The following is a 20228-nucleotide window of genomic DNA, read 5'->3' as shown; positions in this document are numbered from 1 at the left end:
TTATGACTCGTGGACTTCAACTCCCAGAATTCCTGAGCCAGCTATGCTGAGGGGAAAGGGAGAGGTTTCCATACAGAGCCATTCTGGCTCAGGAATTCTGGGAGTTGAAGTCCACGAGTCATAAAAGAGCCGAGGTTGCCTACCCCTGGTATAGGGTCTCCTGCTGGAACAGGGGTTTGTACTGGGAAGACCTTCAAGGTCTCTTCTTCCTATCTCAATGTGAGATGCTTTCAACATGGAGCCCCCTCAAAATCCTATCAGGTACTTTCTAGTAAAAGCCTACCTTTCCAATCAGGTGACTTGTCCCACTTAATCGGGGACTAGTATCATTTTACCTGTTGAGTTCAGACTAGAAAATGCTCTTTTCTTTTCTCGGTGGGTGGTATTCCTCTGCTGCTTGACGAGAGTAACACACACGGGGAGTTGGAAAGAAAGGGGCAATAAGAAGAGCTCATTCATAATGAATGCTTCAAGGTAAAGATTTCATGCTGGAAGCTCCCCTAAGGGCTTGTTAGGTGGTTCTGATGGAATAGTCAACGTCAGAGCTGCAGAGGGTTTTCGCTGTCCCTTGAATTCATCCCAGTTAACATGGCTAAACATAAAGCACAGAGAACAGCTGGTAAATAGAATCTGAATTCCCTTTGGAATTTGGCAGAGAGTCATCCTAGTTTTCTAATAGGTTTTTTTTTAATGCAATATAGTCTGTGTCCATCTGCGTTAGCCGTGGAAGGACACATGTTCTTCCTTCTCTCTTCTGTTTGTGGTGACCATGCCACATGATAAAAAGAAGGAGGCAGCCGGAGCAAGGTAACACAATGGGATCCTTTGTGCCAGTAGCAGGCACACAAGGAGGTTGTTTTGAAGTTTTGTTTTTGGTGGGTTTTTTTGGAAAAAAACCCTACTACCTCAGATTTCAAAGCAACCCCTTGGTGAACTTCCTGCCAATGCAAAAAGTTCAGTTGCTATCCTGTCTTTTGTATTACAAAGGACACTTTTCTTTTGTCAGGAGAATGATATAAAAGGGGGGGGGAAACGATTAGAGGTAATGTGCGGGGAAAACAACCACGCTCTTAAATCCCAAGCAAAATGTTTTCAATGCCTTTGAAAGCAAGAGGGGGGGGAAAGATCTCTCATAAATGCTCTAGTTCTCTGATTCAGCCTGGCATTATTCCAAATGCCCAACACGTTCACTTGCAAGGGAAAAAAATTGCACAATCCTTTCTTTCCATTCTCTTCTCCTGTACAGTGATTTCCTGCATTTACATCTGAAGACATGACCCACCCTGCAGGATTCTGAAGGCTTGTTGAGGAGAAGTTTGATTTGCATCCTCTCCGCAATTTATAGCATCTTTTTGCAAATAGGTTGAAGAATGATTGGTATAGATAGCAATATAAGTAGGTTTTGTCTCCTTGGGTGAACAGAGGGGGGGGGGGAGAAAAGCTATTCTTGGCCCAAGAATAAACTAACCAATAGAGGGTATGCTAACATTGTTATTGCTTTTTTATCACCTTCAAAAACCGTCCAGACAATATTAATTCATTGGAATAATATGTAACATTTGCCCGCTTGTATACCCTGGTCATTACACAATATTCTTCAGTGAGGAGGAATACTTCATAGCAAACGTTGCTAGCATTAGTGTGGGTATTTACCAAAGATGAACTTTTAATCACAAATGTGGTCAGTGCCCAATCATTTGGTCAGTATAAACTTAGCAGTTTGGAAGAGGTATCTGTAGCTTACCTGCTCAGCACTGGCTTCTCATCATTAACTGGGTTAACCTTAACTGAAATGGTTTTTGACACTTTATGTTTCCCATCTGACAGCTGGACTAAAAAGTCATCAGCTAAGCTGTCAGAGTCATCGTGCAGATACACAAGCTTCAATCCTGAAAGGTAGAGAAGATAGGTGGGTAACAAGCAAAAGGAGGGGAGAAAGGAAAAGGAGAAATTTATTTAGATTTATAAATTTATAAGTGCCTCACGTAATCAATTACCATGTTTGTTGTTGCTGCCAAACTAGTGATTGTAATTAATATTGCAAAATGCCAGCATGGCAACTAAATGGCAAAATATTGCCAAACTAGAACCCAACATTCCTTAAGTCAACTGTGTTTGAAAATATAGGAAATTGGCTTGACTTCAAGATTTACACAATCGATGAAATCTTGAAAAATCCTTCGTACAGTTTGTTCGAATTTGATCTCTCTTTATTTTATTAAAAGACTATTTTTAATGAATGAACTGAGGAATCTTTTATTAATAGAATTCTGTTTCATTTATTAATTTTCAATTTAGTATTCTATTGCCCATTATTTGGAAAGAACCAACATGGCCAAAAGGAATACAACCCTTACCATTTTTTAAAGCCTCCATGGAGAAACCATCCACATGGATCTCATGGTACTGTTGACTAATAATTGCCCACCTGTAATGGAAAATATTGTTGCCATATACTCCCTTAACAAGAAACCCATGGTGGGGCTGTTGAAGGACAGTAAACATGAGGATATCTTCTGGTACATCCAAATCAACAGCATTGATTACAGATGCATCCAACTCTTTCATCTGTCCCTCTTGCACCTGAATAGTCAACAGAAGATAAAAGTCAACTCTTTCACAAAATGAGTGATAAGAAGTAAAAGTCTCGGGTCTACTGACCAATCAAATATCACTCAGGAAACTACCATTAGACTGTTCAGTGTAACAAAGGCTTTCTTCTTTTTAATTAATACAAGTGAGCTCAAGATTTAGAAAAAGAACAAAGTTCACTTTTCATAAAGCGATACCCGCCCCTGAGCTTTTTTGGTACGTCATTTCACATACACGCAAAGAGAAAGAAAAAGAAATGTACTAACAGAACAGACTTGAAACAGGTGAAAGGAAAGAGAAAGTGGGAACTGGCACAAGAATGAGAAAAGCAAGGAAAGAGTGACGAAGTGAATTTTCATTCACAACTCATCTACACTCATCTGGGATTGGTGTCATACTTCTGGGTTCCCACATCATAACTGAACCTCTGTAACTCAGCCAATTAGGAAGGTTGTAGAGACGCAATATTTAGTCTGCTTTTTCCATTGGTCCTCCATACTCTCCTCCCCAAAGTTAAAGCAACACAAAGAAGGCTTCACAGAAGTTTAGGTGCACACAGGGGATGGGGTAGCAAAAGGACCAAGAAATAAAAGAACTCTGCAAGTGTTGGGTGCAGGTGAATGATACAACTCAAAACATAGGATAGTAAAAAGGCAAGAGGTATAAATAAATTATTGTGAAGATAAACATAACACAGTATTTTGCTTGACGTGGTTACATATACATGCACATAAGATCAGAGATGGAAAAATTTTGACAGGAGACTGTAAAAGCAAAGATCACTATATTGCCTTGTTAAAAGCGGTCCTTGGGACACCATTTCCTTCCTTACTGTAAAATTCCTTGCCATGAATTCCGGTTCTTCATCATTGGTTGGATGAATTAAGACATAAAATGGGGTCTCCACTGAATGATGGTTTCCATCAGTGACATACAGGATAAATTGGTCTATAGTTGGTTCAATTCTCTTGTGCCTGGTCTGAACATAGTTAATATGCATCTTCCTCACATTTTCCATTTGAAACGAAGCTAGGCATGTTGGGGAGGGAATGAAAAGTAATGAAAATGCATATTTCTACCCTTAGCGAAAATAACAGTACAGATAACTAACAAAACATATTCAATGCAAAGAAAAGGTGGCAGAGAAATAAGAGAAAATTCTTTATATTTACTACTGGAGCCAATGTTAATATCAGATAAATATGGGAAGTCACCTTCAGCTAGCCTCGCCACAGAATACAGTGAAATCCACTAACAAGAACATGATAGAGCCCAACAGGCACCTATCAGCATATACCATAATGGCAGGACACCCCAAAGAAGGTACCAACTTTCCTGTATTTAAAGGCAAGTGGCCCTTCCCTGTAGCACAGACCTACCTATACTTATTCCTGCATTGCTTTTCTCAAAACCAGGTGATGGTAATATATTTTCTATGTAGCCAAACTGGGGAGGGGACGTTAAAACAAACTGTAAGTCATCGGCCTTGGTGTCAAGATCAGTGGCATACAAGTGTTTACTTGTGATAGCTGCTGAGGCGCCCTCCTGCACAGCAAACACAAGTCCTGCAAAAAAAGAGAAGGAGAGACCAAGAGAGAGAGAGATGATTACTGTAATTTAAACATATTAAATCCCCATGGTACTTTAGGCTAAAAAAAATACAACTAATAATTAATGAGGAAAATTCTCCTTCAACCACTTGGTACCATTGTTTTCCAGTCAGACCAATGACTCTTCTTTCTCAGCAAGAGAAGAAGAAAGGAGTTGGGGGGGGGGGAAACACCACTTGCAAAACAATTTTGCTGATAAGCTATTCAGGATGGTTTATGGGTTGCTCAAGATGGGTTGTTACCCCTGTTTGTCACAGCATTAATTGCCTGAAAGCTATTATGAATTGCTCATAATGAACCATTTTTCATGCATCAGTGCTTAATTTGTCTGCTGGGACAATCCTTCATTTTCAGAACATTGCCTGGATGATAGACAGCAAATCACAAATTTGCCCATACTGAGTTGTTGAAATGTGGTGTGCTTGCATACAATACTGGCAAACCAGCTTTATTTTGCAAGATGTGGAACAGCAATAAAGAAATATTAATTGGGACCATTGCATAACACTAGAGCTCATTCTGGTAAAACAGTCATAGTATTTAAGACTCACATATAATTTCATTCACAAGAGAACTCTGGTTTTTAAATGCAATTTTTCTTCAAATTCCAGTTAACATGCCCAATATAAAAACTTTTAATGAGAAACTTGTGTAGGGAGATTGCCTTGAATTTATTATTAATTCCTAGTAAAGTTTAGATACTTAATAAACAATTAATAAAAATAAAGCAATATGTATACAGTAATTCAGTTTTATCTCTATAGATTCTAAAGAAAATCCTAAATAGGACCAGTTTTCATTTACTGATTTAAAAGTTTGTTAAATTAAACCAATATTTAATCTTTTTACACACACACACACACACACACACACACACACACATATAGGTCTTGGCGTATTCGGGTCTTTTCCCGTGTAAGATTGAGAGTGTCTTGTCGACGTTTCAACGAGGTCCCACTTGTCATCTTCAGGCTGAAGACACCAGCCTGAAGATGACAAGTGGGACCTCGTCGAAATGTCACCAAGACACTCTCAATCTTACACGGGAAAAGACCCGAATACGCCAAGACCTACATGTGTATATATATATACATATATACATACATATATATATATATATATATATATATATATATATATATATATATATATATATATATATATATATATATATATATATGTGTGTGTGTGTGTGTGTGTGTGTGTGTGTGTGTGTGTGTGTGTATATATATATATATATATATATATATATATATATATATATATGTATATAATTTCAGAGAACAAAAAACGATTCATGTACTTTTAATGCATTTTTCCAGATTATTTATGTTCTAAATATGTTTCTGTGTCTATGTCTGTGTCTGTGTGAAAACCACACAATTTTTTTTTAAAAAAACACCTTCTTGGAATATGTTTCCCTTTTATCTTTGCAACTTTATTATTGTAGAGAAGTTTCATTACCCAGAAAGCATTTTTAAAAGTAGCCTCACCTGCAAACTGAAATAGTAAAGTTCTTTCTGTTATTTGGGTTTTGTCCAGCATAGCTAGAAATCTCAGCTCTCCAGACATTGAACTTTTTTTAGGAACTGGCTTCTGAGTTGTAACTCAGCAGGATAGAAGAAAATCATACGCAACAGAAGGAAGATCTGCCTTGTGAAACAGCATTTAAATCCTGGACTTCTTACTACTGTTCCAATGCAACAGAAAGCCATTCTTCAGCGCTAGGGGAGGCAGCTGGGATGTGTAAACATAAAAGTTATCTAGTGTCTGCAAACCTCCTGCTTCCTATCTTGCCAACTTCATTCCTGGCAGACGTGTTTTTTATGTTACCCTTTCAACAGGTTATATATCTTACCTCACATTTCAAAACTGACTTGAACACAGACTTTGAACAACAAAAATAGCAATTGGGATTAATTCCTACAACTCTGGGCTGCTGTTTGTTCTTCTTTGTAGTTACTTTTCTCCGTACCAAAAAAGACCAAGGCTGGTAATTTCACGTAATTCCACTAATCGCCTAAGTAAAAGAGTGTTGAAAGTGGAACAGAATGTGGACTGAAAAAGTTCTGCAACATTTGCATGAAATCTACTTTCAGCTAGGAATTGCATTTATATTTGCCACAGTAGTCTGGATTACACAGTGACTGAATTGATGGTCAAACTTTATAATAGAAACCCCATTCCTGTAGTATCTGCTGGAACTGAAGTCCATCTTGGACAAACTCAGTAAAAATTGATTGTGAAAAATTGGGTTCCACACTCTTCAGTATTCAAATGCAATTCATACAATCATATTGGAAATTAATGACAGCATACTAAGCAAATCCCCAAAGATTTTAGCAAATCCTAGAGTGGAATCATGATTATTTTTCTTTGTAACTTGTAACACAACCCATATTTATTGTACAGTAATTCTGGCTATTGGTCAGCCTTGTAGTGGCATAAGAAATACGGATTGTGTTATGAACTGGATGTATGAATAACTGACTGTTGGCATCCTTCCAGATCCTGTAGCCCAGTCAAATTGGCACTGGTCTATTTGGCATATCACTAATGATATCATTATCTATGAGGACAATGCTTTTACAGGTAGTCCTCAACTTACAATCACAATGGAGCCCAAATTTTTTGTTGCTAAGTAAGACAGATGATTTTTTTCCATTTTACGATCTTTCTTGCCATAGTTGTTAAGTAAATCACTGCAATTATTAAGTTTGTAATATGATTGTTAAGTGAATTTGGCTTCCCCATTGACTTTGCTTCTCAGAAGGTCGCAAAAGGTGATCACATGACCCTGGGACACTGCAACCGTCATAAATATGAGTCAGTTGCCAAGCATCTGAATTTTGATCAAATGATCATGGAGATGCTGAAATGGTCATAAGTGTGAAAAATGGTCATAAGTCACTTTTTAGTGCCTTTGTAACTTTGAACAGTCACTAAGTGAACTGTTATAAATTGAGGATTAGCTGGATTGATGGTACTCTACATAAGCTTTATTGCTCCAGTGGTACAGGTACAAATGAAGATGTCCTCCATCTTCTACATTCTGTCTTAGTTTTAAATGATAGAGTGTGGCAATATGAATGTGGAAAGAAGAAAATGTTTATCTATTTTACTATCTCCTAAATTTTGCATATGTTTACATAATGATCATGCCCAATTAGACAGATAAAAAGCAATAAAATTTTTACCAGTGGCAATGGATGGAGGCTGGTTGTCAACTGGAAATATTGTAATATTAATATCATATACTGGTACAGGAAAAAATGGAGATTTATCATCACAACAGGCCTTTACATCAGGACCAATTTCATCATCCAACACAATAAATGTAAGAACATCAAAGACAGGAGCTAGGCCAATCTCGCCACCTGGAAAAACAAGATATATAGATGAAGTATATGATATTTTGCAGCACTGGCTATCAAGAGGATGTATGAAAATTATTTTCAGCAATAACTATGAAATCATGATTAGTGAGAAGAAGTTTAAGAAAAATGTCTAAAATTGTGATGCAGCAATAGCGCAGTATCCATATTTTTGTGCTGAATCTAACAGTCACAAAACTATCAAAAGATTCTGCACACATCTTTTCCATCTAACACAAACAGAGTAAATTTTCTGGGGGTGAGAAATTGGAGAGTAACCAACTGTTGTCTCATATAAGAGATTAAAGTAATTTAATGTTTCAGCATTTTCCTAAGGACTATTGTAACAAAAGATAGTCAAACTTAAGAACTTTGGATGTCCCATTGCATCATTATAGACATTTTCCATCAATCCTGTGGAGATTAAAAAATAGATTTGAAAAGCACTTCAGTTCCTGAGTTAATATTCCCCTGAACAAATCTCTTATATACATGAGAAAGTTTGTATCTAAATTCATTAACAAATTTCATTGTTGAGTTCCTAGACCTGATTCAGTAGTGCAGTTTCTGATCTGAAATACTCTTCTTAGTGAACTACACCCCTTCAGACTGTTAAACAGAATGGTTACAAAGCAGTTGTAGAGAGAACTAAATCAGATCAGTCAGCTTTATACATGATGGGTGATTTTGAGAGATTTTTACCCAACAATTCAACAGGACTCATGAGGGAAGAATGTCAGACAAGAAACTTGTCAGCTGAATTAAACTGGCACTTTCACAAATGATTTCAAGTTTTTCCCTATATACATATTCCCAAAGCGAATTAGAATTCTAAAATGTGAGAAAAACTCCAATCACAGGAGTTATTTGGTGGTAAATATGGATGTTTTATCCAAATACAGAATTACCTTCTTGGTCAACTATCTCCCACCAGCATTTATCATCAGTGAATGTACAAGTCTGATTATTTAATATCATCTGCTTTTATGTCATGGAGACAGGTATCATAAACTCTCTCTGTGTTATAATATTGATAGCTCAAAAAGGTGATACACAAGCAAAATGGAAGATTTATTTATATAAATCAAATGTTTGTCTATTTTGCACCTAACTGCTATTGTTTGATACTTTTCATTTCAAGTATCTTGTATTTTCAATAACAGAAATATCTGGTATCAGTCACATGAATATTATGTAATGGCCGTATGTGCTGCAGTTCTTTGTGAAATGGGACTGTCATGCTTTGGAAGCTATAAATTTAATAAATTATTACTCTAGTTAATAAAATTAATGATCATTCAGCATCAATTACAGCATCTGTCACTTGAAATCTAGCCATATTAATCCAAAGAAGCCATGTGCATCCTGACCAATATTTTAAACTATTATTGATTACATACAACTTTCATCTGGAAGTATAAGCAAGAATAATTTTGCAGAACTGCCAAAAAAGATAGTTACTATTCAATTTACTTCTGCCTAATGTCTTAGACTTATAGGATTAAATTTCTTCTTCAGGGGCAATCATTACAAAGGAGAGACTTTTAAAAATTTCTTTGCTTACTATCCCTCTGGTGAAAGAGAGTATATTTTAAGGAAAAAGTTCCTCTTTTGATAAGAGAAGCAATGTTATATAAAAACAAAAAGAAATCAGAGAAAGGCCATTTCCAGACTTATCACAGCCATTTTTGTGCCACTCAAAAGGAATAGCAAGGGGGAATAATTTTCAGGATATCAATAAAACTCAGGTCTCTATATAGTATCAGCTCTATTGGATAGACGAGGCTAAGAAACCAATGTCAATAAATTACTTTTATTAGAACAGCTATAGTAACAGAATCTTGCATGCCTGAATATGCTTCCCTCCTCCTTCACTTTATCTTTGTGTGAATTAGGGTAGATCCTGTTTGAAGCATTTTCTGCCTGTCTTTTGGAATGTGCTTAAGCCATGTTTGTCTGATCACTGTCTTGGTAATGAATCTTCCCACTGTAATTCAAGGCCATTCTCTGTGCCTTCTACAATTAGTCCCAAGTTTCTACTTACTTGTATGTTCATATGTCACTGTTCCAGAAACAACATCAGCTTGGAGAAAGCGATCTATCACAAGTCCGCCTCTCTTCACAACCCCATACTTAGAAGATCGGGCAACCATGAACATCAGCTGCATGTCTTCACTATCTTTATCAGTTGCATAGAGGTTCTCTGAAGTGATGGGCACCGCTTGTCCTTCTGGACACTGCATGAAGGGAATGAGGTCAGCATTCATCACCGGGGGCTCATCATTTACAGGAATTACCTAGGAAAAAAACATTTTTTATTTATTTAAACAAATTTATGTGGATGTCCAACTCATACACAGTGATTCCAGGCAGATTACAACATTAAAAATCCACAATCTAAAACTCCTAGCACCCTTAGGCATAAACAGAGGATTGCTTCCAGTTATATCATGTGCCATGAAATTTCTAGCTAGGTTATCATGTATTCATTTTATATCCCACCTTTATTAGTTTTATAAAAACTCAAGGCAGTTAATACATCTTCATCCTACCACTTTCCCCAGAACAACAACCTTATGAGGTGAGTTGGGCTGAGAAAGATTGATTGGCCCAAAGTCACCCAGCTGGCTAGACTAGAACTCACAGTCTAGCCCAGGGATAGGCAACCTTGGCTCTTTTATGACTCGTGGACTTCAACTCCCAGAATTCCTGAGCCAGGCGACTCAGGAATTCTGGGAGTTGAAGTCCATGAGTCATAAAAGAGCCAAGGTTGCCTACCCCTGGGCTAGCCTGATGCATTAACTACTAGACCAGACTGACTCTCTTTGTCATTCCTCCCTGTCTCCCTGTACAGTCTAGAGATCTACTTTAGAACATTGGGAGAAACAAAGTATAGGTCTGAGAGATAAATGGGAGTTTCAAGAGAAGGAAGGAAAGAAAAAGCAGTGTCCAAAGCATAAGCAGAAGTCGGCCTATATTGAATCTCTGTGAGCAAGCATGCCTCAGCTATGGCAAACATCTGAAAAATCCCTATTAACGTTCCTACTATTCCCTATTAAAATATGGAAAGAAATGGGCAAAAAGAGGAGGAAGAAATTTTCAGATTACACAGCCAGCACATCCGTAGTGCTTATAAAGAGTGAATTGCATGCTTCACACATGGACAACCCTAGGATCAAAACCTCAAGGCAGAAAGCAACCATCAGCTTCTCGGGTAAAAGTATCTGAAGTTTTCCAAACAATTTGCAGATTGCATTCCATGGGATAACTGTTGGTCATCCGTACATGTTAGCAATTTAAAAAAAAATCCCTGTAAAGAAAGAAACTTTAAGAATGGAAGACAGGAAGAGGAAAGCAATGAAAAGATAAGTGGTTCCTTCCTCTTTTTCCAGTTCATTGTTACTCTAGTCATTGCATTTTCTACATACTATATATGAGAGATCACAGATTTAAAGGGCAAAAGCGATGTGGAGTGACGATGGGTATGCACATAGGCCCTGTAAAGAGCAAATGAAATGCATCTTCTCCTTCATTTTTGTAATTCAGATCTCTGCACAGTGCAATTTGTGTATTACAGAGATGCAAGTCCCCACGAGCCAGGAGGCAGCCTACCTTCTTTTTTTTAAAAAAAAAATGTTTTATTGATTTTCTAATTTTACATTTAAGTATTTGAAAAGCTGCATGGTGGCTGGGTTAATCAATAATACAATGACATTCAAGTCTCTTTAGTACAAATCTCAAGCTGCTACATTAAATTTTTCCTCTCTTTTCCCCGTATTATATTATCATTATTATTATTATTATTATTATTATTATTATTATTATTATTATTATTATTATTATTATTATTATTATTATTATTAGAGGTCATCTAGTCCAACCCCCTGCTCAGGCAGGAAACCCTATACCATTTCAGACAAATGGCTGGCCAGTCTCTTCTTAAAAATTTCCAGTGTTGGAGCATTCACCACTTCTGGAGGCAGGTTGCTCCACTGGTTAATTGTTCTGTCAGGAAGTTTCTCCTTAGTTCTAGGTTGCTTCTCTCCTTGGTTAGTTTCCATCCGTTGCTTCTTGTCCTCCCTTCAAGCGTTTTGGAGAATAGCTTGACTCCCTCCTCTTTGGGGCTGCCCCTGAGATATTGGAACACTGCTATCATGTCCCCCCTCGTCCTTCTTTTCATTAAACTAGACATACCCAATTCCAGCAACCGTTCCTTATATGTTTTAGCCTCCAGACCTTTAATCATCTTTGTTGCTCTTCTTTGTACTCTTTCTAGTCTCAACATCTTTCTTATTGATGTTTAAACTAGTACAATTCTTACTAAATCAATTAAATAAAAATGGCATTCTTACATTTATCAATAATTTTTAGCTTATACATATCCTTATTATTTTAACATTCGGTCTATATAGAGAATCAACGTCCTAGTTAGTTTTCCCCAATTCTTAATTTCCCGTTAATATTTAACTTGACATTTAATATTTATAGTTTTCAAGTTTTAAGCCTACCTTCTTCCCACTTGAAAATTGATCTGCTCCTGAAGTGTTTTTATTGAAACAACCGAAGAAAAGAACAGCACCACGATGACAGTACATATGGTTGCACCACAGTACAGCTAGTTCCCAACTTACAATCGGGACCAGAATTTTCAAAAGGGTTAAGTGAGTTGCTCCTTATTTTCTTGCCACTGTTCTTAAGTGAATCACTGATGTTAAAGAATCATGCAGTAATTACGTGAATCCAGCTTCCCATACTGACTTTTGTTGTTGAAAGTTGGTTGGGAAGGTTGCAAGCGGCAATCACAAGATCCAGGATGCTGCAACCATTGTAAATACATGCCTGTTGCCAAAGTGCCCAAATTTTGATCATGTGATTATGGGGATGCTGTAACAGTTCCTGCTTTGATGACTGGTTGTAAGTCACTTTTTTTTTGTAAGCACTGTGCAACTTTGAATGGTCACTAAGCGAATGGTTGTAAGTTGAGGACCCACCTGTATGCAGAATTAGTCTTTTATTCATACCTCTAAAAAAGCATAATCTACATATTTGGCCTGACATTTTCCTGATACTACAAAAAGCAAACATTTTGAAAAAATCTGATAATCTATAAATAATCTAGGAATGGTAACCCAAATAAAATGCAACGTAGGCTTGGTTTTCTTAAGGGGCTTTTGCTGAAATCACTTTTTCTGACACATTGCATTTTCTTCATCATTTAACTCTAAATGAAATTCATTCCTGACAATAGGGGAATAACATGAACAGGTGCGGATGTCTATCAACTCCAACATATCAAATCTATTGCCTAACAAATACTGTCACAAAAACCTCTAAAGTGAAGAACAAAACTCTTCCTGTCTATGAATTCCCACTTGCTGAAACCAAGTGCAACTCCCTCTGACAATTTCACTTTTCCACTGGATGTGTGTTTTGAGGAATCTTACACTGACCTTCACATGGAGGATGAATTCGAAGGAATTGATGCCATCTGTAGCCTCAAAAGGAATATGATCATGTGGAAACTCTGAACCATTATGATGGTACCTATGGGAATCAAATGATAAACCTAGGTTTGCAAGGTTGCTACTGCAAGTGTTGGCACTCCAACTGCTTCAGTAATGCACTAAATTCTGTACACTGTCACTAAATTCAGTGATTTCTAAAGAGAGCTAATATATCCCATTCGTCACTAAGAGGCATCCATGAGGAGGCATGTCAAAAAAAGTAAAGATATCAAATACAGCTGTAAAAATCAAAGCCTCCCCATTTTTTTAGGAACAGAACTTTAATGACATGGCCCAACCCACCATATTGACATCTCTCTCTCTCTCTCTCTCTCTCTCTCTCTCTCTCTCTCTCTCTCTCTCTCTCTCTCTCACACACACACACACACACACACACACACACACACACACAATTTTATAATTGTGGTCAATTATAACTGATGTTTTTTCATTGGACATTGATCATGCTGTCCTGTAGATCATGGAGATTGTATTCCAACATGTCTTGATATCTCTCCGTAGGAAGGTTGGGCTTCCAGTTATATATACAGAATCAACTGTTTGAAATAAAATTGAAAGAGACAATTTCGAATCAATTTTCTCAGACATGCTGGTTAAATTTGCAAAGAGTTAATATGAAGAGGATGGGAAAGACTTGAAACATATTTGCTTCCCAATAAATATAACAGGTGACTTTTCATCAAAATTAGATCATTTTGAAATCAGGCTTTTGCTCTCTAACCTGACTTTGGACATCTGTAAATCTTCACAGGTTAGCCAATCTCTTTGATTCATAGGATTCTCATCTAATTCAACAGTTCCATGAAGGGGAAGCTTAAGGAGATGTATACGTATGTTTTCCAGTTTGGTGTCCACATCTGAAATTAAAATATGGCCTTTGGTAATGGTGCTCTGCCCCCCTTCTTCTACTTTCAAGCTGTGTGTGAGCACCTAAGCAAAAGAAAAGATACAAGAGTTGCCATTTCCTCTCAGAACAATATTTTTGCTGATGCTTTAGTGCTAAGCTAAGGCATATTCTTTTTCACGGCACCCAGTTCTGAAGGCTTTGAAATCTCTCACCTAAACAAAAAGAAGTTTTGCAATCTGGAGAGACTCTCCACAATATTTTCTCAATTGGTGGAAGTCAGACATGGAAGGTCACCCTTTGTACCCAAAATGAAAAACTATAATTTTCTGAAATTATATTTTCTTACTGAAGGAGATAAGGTAGATGGCCTTGGGGGAGATATGCAAGCTCCATGAATATGGTGAGAAAGAATGAAACAATTTCTAAGCCCAGAACATCCAGTTAGCATTTGGAAGTGGTTCAGATCGATGCCTTCTTAATTCACAGAGATGCCTCCCTAATAAGTAAGGGGAGGAACTACAATACAATCAGACTACCAACTTTCTGTTGCTACAGCCAAACTCAATTAAAGTTGTTTTAGCCCTCCTGTGGAGATAATCTCTCTCGTGGAAGTGACATTCCTGCTATAAGGGTTCTCATGTTTGGCTAGATTAATTGAGATTTCAAAATCATACGGCAGTTCCATTTCTGCTGGTTCCCACTCACAAATCCTCCCATGTCTGAAACTGACGCCATTATCATCTTCACTTCTACCACCCTCAAAGTGCAAAAAAAAAACATGCAGAGAACACTATGATCCAGTCAGCACCCACTATATTTATTTTCAGTTGACAAAACGTCTATCTCCACTGCACTAAACTATAAGGTAAGAGTGTTTGATTTGTACAATTAATCTTCCTCCTCCACAAACCATCATTTTTATTCCATTTAAATCATTCTACAGCAATAATTCTTATGAGCATATGTTAACAGTTTTATAGCCAGTGTTTCTTTCCCCCCAATGATGCTGAGTAGAGATGATTTTCAAATTTGAAATTTTCTGAGATGGAAACAGGGCTGTTTTTAATTCAGGATACTCCTGACAGCACAAGAAGAGCATCAGAACATTTCCAGTGAAAAAAGAACAGCCCACTGAAATCAAAACAGATATTCTGTTTTGTCCTCAAAAACTTAAAATGTGAAATGTTTTGCAGTATTCTAATATTCTAACTCTACACGTGAACAAAGGGTAGAGGAAAAATAATGGCTGGTTTTAGCAAGGACATTGGGAAAGTTTAAAACAAAGAATTCCCAGAAGTGGGCAAAAACCACTTCCAAACTCAATTGCGCTATGATTCGAATGAAAGACCAGTTTTGTTTTGTTCTGATTGCAGATACACTGAATAATTTCTCAGTTTCCAAATACAGACATCATAAAATCAGAGAAAGACAATGCTAATTCTGAAAATGTAAAGAAACCAGCAAATCATCATTTGGGCTTTAACAGACTACTTATTTCTTGTACTAATCCTTTTCAATCCAATAAAGCTTTCTTTCCACACAGGAAAGTGAATGAGAATTATGAATTCTATCCATTTACACCTGAAGCATGCTTGTTTTAGCAGATTGTGAATGTTTCTAAGTGGGGGAAAAACTCAGATCATATGAAAAATAAAAACAAAATAATATAATTCCAATAGCCTACAACAGGGGTCCCCAACTGCTGGTTCGTGACCCGATGCCAGGCTGCAGCCCATTCGAAACCAGGCTACAGAAGTGGTGAGCGAGCATGCACATTCACACGAAGCTGCATTTGTGAAAGTGGCATGCGTGCCCATGAAACAATCCCTTCTCCCCATTGCCACCACCTCTGCAAGTTCACCAAGCCGGAAAGGTTGGAGACCGCTGGTCTACAACATAGGCAGGTTTATATTTTACAAAAGCTTTCCATCCCTTGACACCAACAGAGAAACTTGAAAAGCAGAATATAGAACAAGGAAAGTTTAATCGTTTACAATCCTGCTGACTTTTCTTACAGGTTTTTTTTTTGTCCTAGCTCAGAAACTGGAAAATTGACAATTCCAAAGAAGAACTGACAGCATCAGAAAGTATTAAAGCTTCCTGTTTCTATCCATTATTCCCTTTTCTAAACCTGTTTTGCCCACCCACCTTCTCTGGGAAAAGCATGTTTTGTAAAACCTGATTCCATTCTGAAATATCACTATCACTATTAGGGTGATAGTTTTAAAATCATACCAAAAATACAACTGAGCAAATGATTTTGAAAAAATAAAATCCACATCTGAAAATAAATGAACAAGATCTTTGCCTGGCTTCTACACCTACTGAAAGTCAGACCTAAGTGATACACAGCTAGGCCTCACCTTATGGAGTCTGCTCATCATGGTCATAAGTCATGATAGTCGTAAATCAAATCACCCACCCAACTGACCCTTTATAATCTTTTTGGTATCATGTGACAGCAGGATGCTGCAAATGGCTCTAAGTGGAGGCTAGCTGCTAAGCGCCCAGTGCACGATCATGTGACTACCAGGGCCATAGCCGTCAGTACTTCAGAACTAGGTTACAAGTACTCCTTGAGAAGGCCATTCTAACTTCAAATGATCACTAAGTGGCCGATTATAAGTTGAGGTTTATCTGTAATCTCTATTTTCTTCTTTTAGCATCAGAAACATACCTCTGGAGGCTGATTGTCGACTGGAAGAACAGTAATGTTAAAACAGTTGCCATACAAAGTTCCGCCATGTTGATTGCTGATGGAAAACGCGAACTGGATATATTGAGGTTCAGGACCAATGTCTTCCATGGGTGGCACATAGGCAACTTTCATGTGGTTTATGGCATGCTATAGATGCAAAACAGTTAAATACATATCTGTTATCTATCAGCAAAACCTTCCCTTTTGTATCTACATTACTAATAGCTTTTAAAATAACGAAATACTTTCAATCTTACTATGCCATAATCCATGGGTAGGCAACCATGCTGACTTAGGAATTCTGGGAGTTGAAATCCACAGGTCATAAAATTGCTATAGTTGCTCACCCCTGCTTGAATCTATTTGTGCATACATTTTTACAATAAGCCACTTTCACGTTTTATATTTCAATCGTTATACAGCTGTGAAAGCTGATTACTAAAAAGGGATGAGGAAATGAGGGTAAAAGACCCTTAAATTATAGATTTCAATTTTAAAAAAAAACATTGCAGACTGCAGGAAAAAAACCATCAAATCATCCTAGCTCAAATTAAGATTGATCTCATGGGAATTCTTTAAAATTAGCATTAACTTTGGGCTGTTTTTTCCTTCATAGTTTCCATGTAGTGAAAACAGCTTCTAATCATGTGCAGAGCACCTTGGTTTTCAACTGACTCTTTTTAAATAAGGTAGGTGTAATGCATGATGAGAGATTTCCAGGTAAACTTTAAATTTAACGACAAACCTGAGTGAATGATCTTAGTGACAGAATAGAAGGATCCTTGATGAGTTTAGGAATACTTTCTACCATGAACAATTTTCCAGCATCTGTATGACTGCAGAAAAAAGTACTGTCATATGGGTGTACAAAATCATAAAATGTTTTGCAAAGCAAGGGAAGAAATACAATTAGTCCAAAACAGGACAGAAAGTTCATTATGATTGCCTATTGTTATAATTGATAGCAAAATAATTGTGACCACAGAATGTCTGTGTAAGTACTTGTACTTATGTAGGTCTGATTTTATAACAGATTTTGATGTGACCATTAAGCAAATGCTAACTGTATTCCACTGTATTCCTATGGGCATTTTTTTGCCAGAAACCAACCCAAAAGACTAGAAACTCACAAAAGGTTATAATAAACCGTGGTCATGTGACCGCGGAATGCAATAATTATCCATAAAGGTAAGTCAATTGTCAAGCATCCAAAATTCAGTCACGTAACTGTAGGGATGTGTGCAGCTAGCGGAATGCTAGAACTGGGTCATAAGTTGTTTTGGAGGGGGTCCACTAAGTGACCAGGCATAAGTCGAGGACTACATGTAACCACAACTGCATAATGTCCATAATACTGAGATGTTATGGCAAGCTACCTATGTACTTAGTAGTTCTTAAAGCCATGTGCATAATCTGAAGCTTCCCATTCAAATAATCAGAATTGTGTTTTCAAGTGGCCCCCCTGAGGCCATTTTAAGTCTCTATTTATTCCTACTTATTCCTGTTGGATCCATATTCATTGTCATCGATCAGCTTGTCATATTTTGTCACATACATGTCAAAGATATTCAAAGTGTCTTCAAATTTCTGCTTAGATATAAATTGAAGTCTGCCTCTAGTATTGTGCGCGTAATGTAGCCCTATCTCCACATATCCAAGCAGGTAGAATAAGTAATTGCAGGGAGGGGCCTGAATAAATGTAGAAAAATTGGGAAACTCATCAGTCAAGGTACACATAATATGAAAGAAACAGAGAAGCAGGAGTCCTTCCAATCTCTCCTTGACAATACTTGCAACTGACCATGAAAAGCTAGCTAAGCCTGAAAACACACATGTATGCAGGTAGACCTCAACTCATAACCACAATCGAGTCCAAAATGTCTGTTGCTAAGCAAGACACTTACTAAGTGAGTTTTGCCCCATTTAAGATCTTTCTTGTCACAGTTGTTAAGTGAATCACTGCAGTTGTTAAGTTCATAACACAGTTGTTAAGTGAATCTGGCTTCCCCCACTGACTTTGCATGTCAGAAGGTCGCAAAGGGTGATCACATGACCTCACAACACTGCGGCCATCATAAATACATGCATCTGAATTTTGATTACATGACCATGGGCATGCTGCAACAGTAATAACTGTGAAAAATGGTCATAAGTCACTTTTTCAGGACCATTGTAACTTTAAATGGTCACTAAATGTATATCCCCTGAGACTTACTAATGTGCAAAGGAGAAGAATGGGGGAGACGTTATGGTGTATATTAGCTCACTATCCTGGGTTTCCATGTCTATGTAATGAAGGTGTTTCTTTGTTAAATAAGCAATCTCTGTTTCCTTGACAGTCAGATGACGGTTTGTTCCTGGAGATTCTTTTGGCAGCTGATCATTCACAGGAATTATGTGTAGTCTTATTATCTAGGATAACAATAACGAGAAAAATTACTATACCCTGATTTTTTTAAAGAGAGACCATCCAAAATATTACAATGAAATAATTATGGCATTTAAAATGAATCTAAGCAACTTGTTGGACCACACACCTCAAGTACAAGAATTGTCAAATTTTTCAAGCATGATCAGATCCTACATTTACCTAGATACTATACACACACACACACACATACACATACACACACAATGAGATTTCAGCATTTTTTTACACGTGCTCTCATAAATTATCACATGGGCAGGTTGAAATCTTGCAAGAGCTAGCAATCTTGTGAAATGTCACTCTTTATATTTTGTTTAAGTTAATCTGTGTTATATTTTAGAAGTCCAAGGACATTTTCTGTAATGTTTTTTCAGACTTTTGTTCTGGCATCTTCTAGAAGAAACAGCCACAAAGACAGCTATATATTCTACTAGTATTGCTATACTATATATTATTACTATTGCATCTTACTGAAGCCTGAGTTACAGCTTCCATCATCCCCTTCTACCAATAGTAAATAATGCTGCGGGAAGTATGTTGGGAACTAGTCTTTTCCAGGATAGGAATTCTGATTAGGTAAACAACCAACTAGCATTCAGCAAAAAATGTGAGACATGCAAAACAAACTGTAGATTAAACATTCAAAAGCTGGAGAGAAGAAATAATTTCATTATTGTATGAAATAAAGGTATTTATCTATCCTTGCCATGTCTATCAAGACAGCTAAGGAAGGAACCTAACAACATTAATATGTAATAAAGAATTTGATCTAACTGGGTAAGAAAAAGCTCAAGGTATATTTGCATTCTACAAATGGAAGATACTTATTTGTAAGTGAATTTAACACTATATGTTTGATTATAGAGAAATGTCACTGCATTCTCTCATTCCTTAAAATAAATTCTAAATCTTACCTGAATTTCTGAAAGATTGGGAGGATCATGGCTATCACACAGAACCAACTCAACTGAATCTTCAAATATTTCTCCTCCTAAGTGATGGTAATAAATTATCCCATTAAACAGATCTTTCTGAAGGAATTTAGTGACTGGATAACCTATTAAATAACAGAAAGAAGTCCGTAGCTTAGATTAGCAGAGCTCACTAATATTATAATATTTTGGCATGAACTCTTAGACATAGTAATTCTGTAT

General features: G+C 37.0%; 1 protein-coding gene across 1 annotated transcript in view; it reads right to left on the bottom strand.

Moving 5' to 3' along the window:
* Nucleotides 1-20228, bottom strand: part of FREM1 (FRAS1 related extracellular matrix 1) — a gene marked incomplete at its 5' end in the record, with an annotated part of 69631 nt that overhangs the window by 31908 nt on the left and 17495 nt on the right. Inside the window, 12 exons of the mRNA XM_083351456.1 lie at nt 1745-1889; nt 2358-2583; nt 3425-3621; nt 3972-4157; nt 7400-7579; nt 9621-9873; nt 13027-13120; nt 13823-14031; nt 16626-16793; nt 17392-17482; nt 18862-19058; nt 19989-20131. Coding sequence (XP_083207582.1) covers nt 1745-1889; nt 2358-2583; nt 3425-3621; nt 3972-4157; nt 7400-7579; nt 9621-9873; nt 13027-13120; nt 13823-14031; nt 16626-16793; nt 17392-17482; nt 18862-19058; nt 19989-20131 — 2089 coding nt within the window. The remainder of the gene's footprint in view (nt 1-1744; nt 1890-2357; nt 2584-3424; nt 3622-3971; nt 4158-7399; nt 7580-9620; nt 9874-13026; nt 13121-13822; nt 14032-16625; nt 16794-17391; nt 17483-18861; nt 19059-19988; nt 20132-20228) is intronic.

Source organism: Vipera ursinii (assembly GCF_947247035.1).
Source record: "Vipera ursinii genome assembly, chromosome: 2".
Taxonomy (NCBI): domain Eukaryota; kingdom Metazoa; phylum Chordata; class Lepidosauria; order Squamata; family Viperidae; genus Vipera; species Vipera ursinii.
This window is presented reverse-complemented; position numbering and strand designations above follow the sequence as displayed.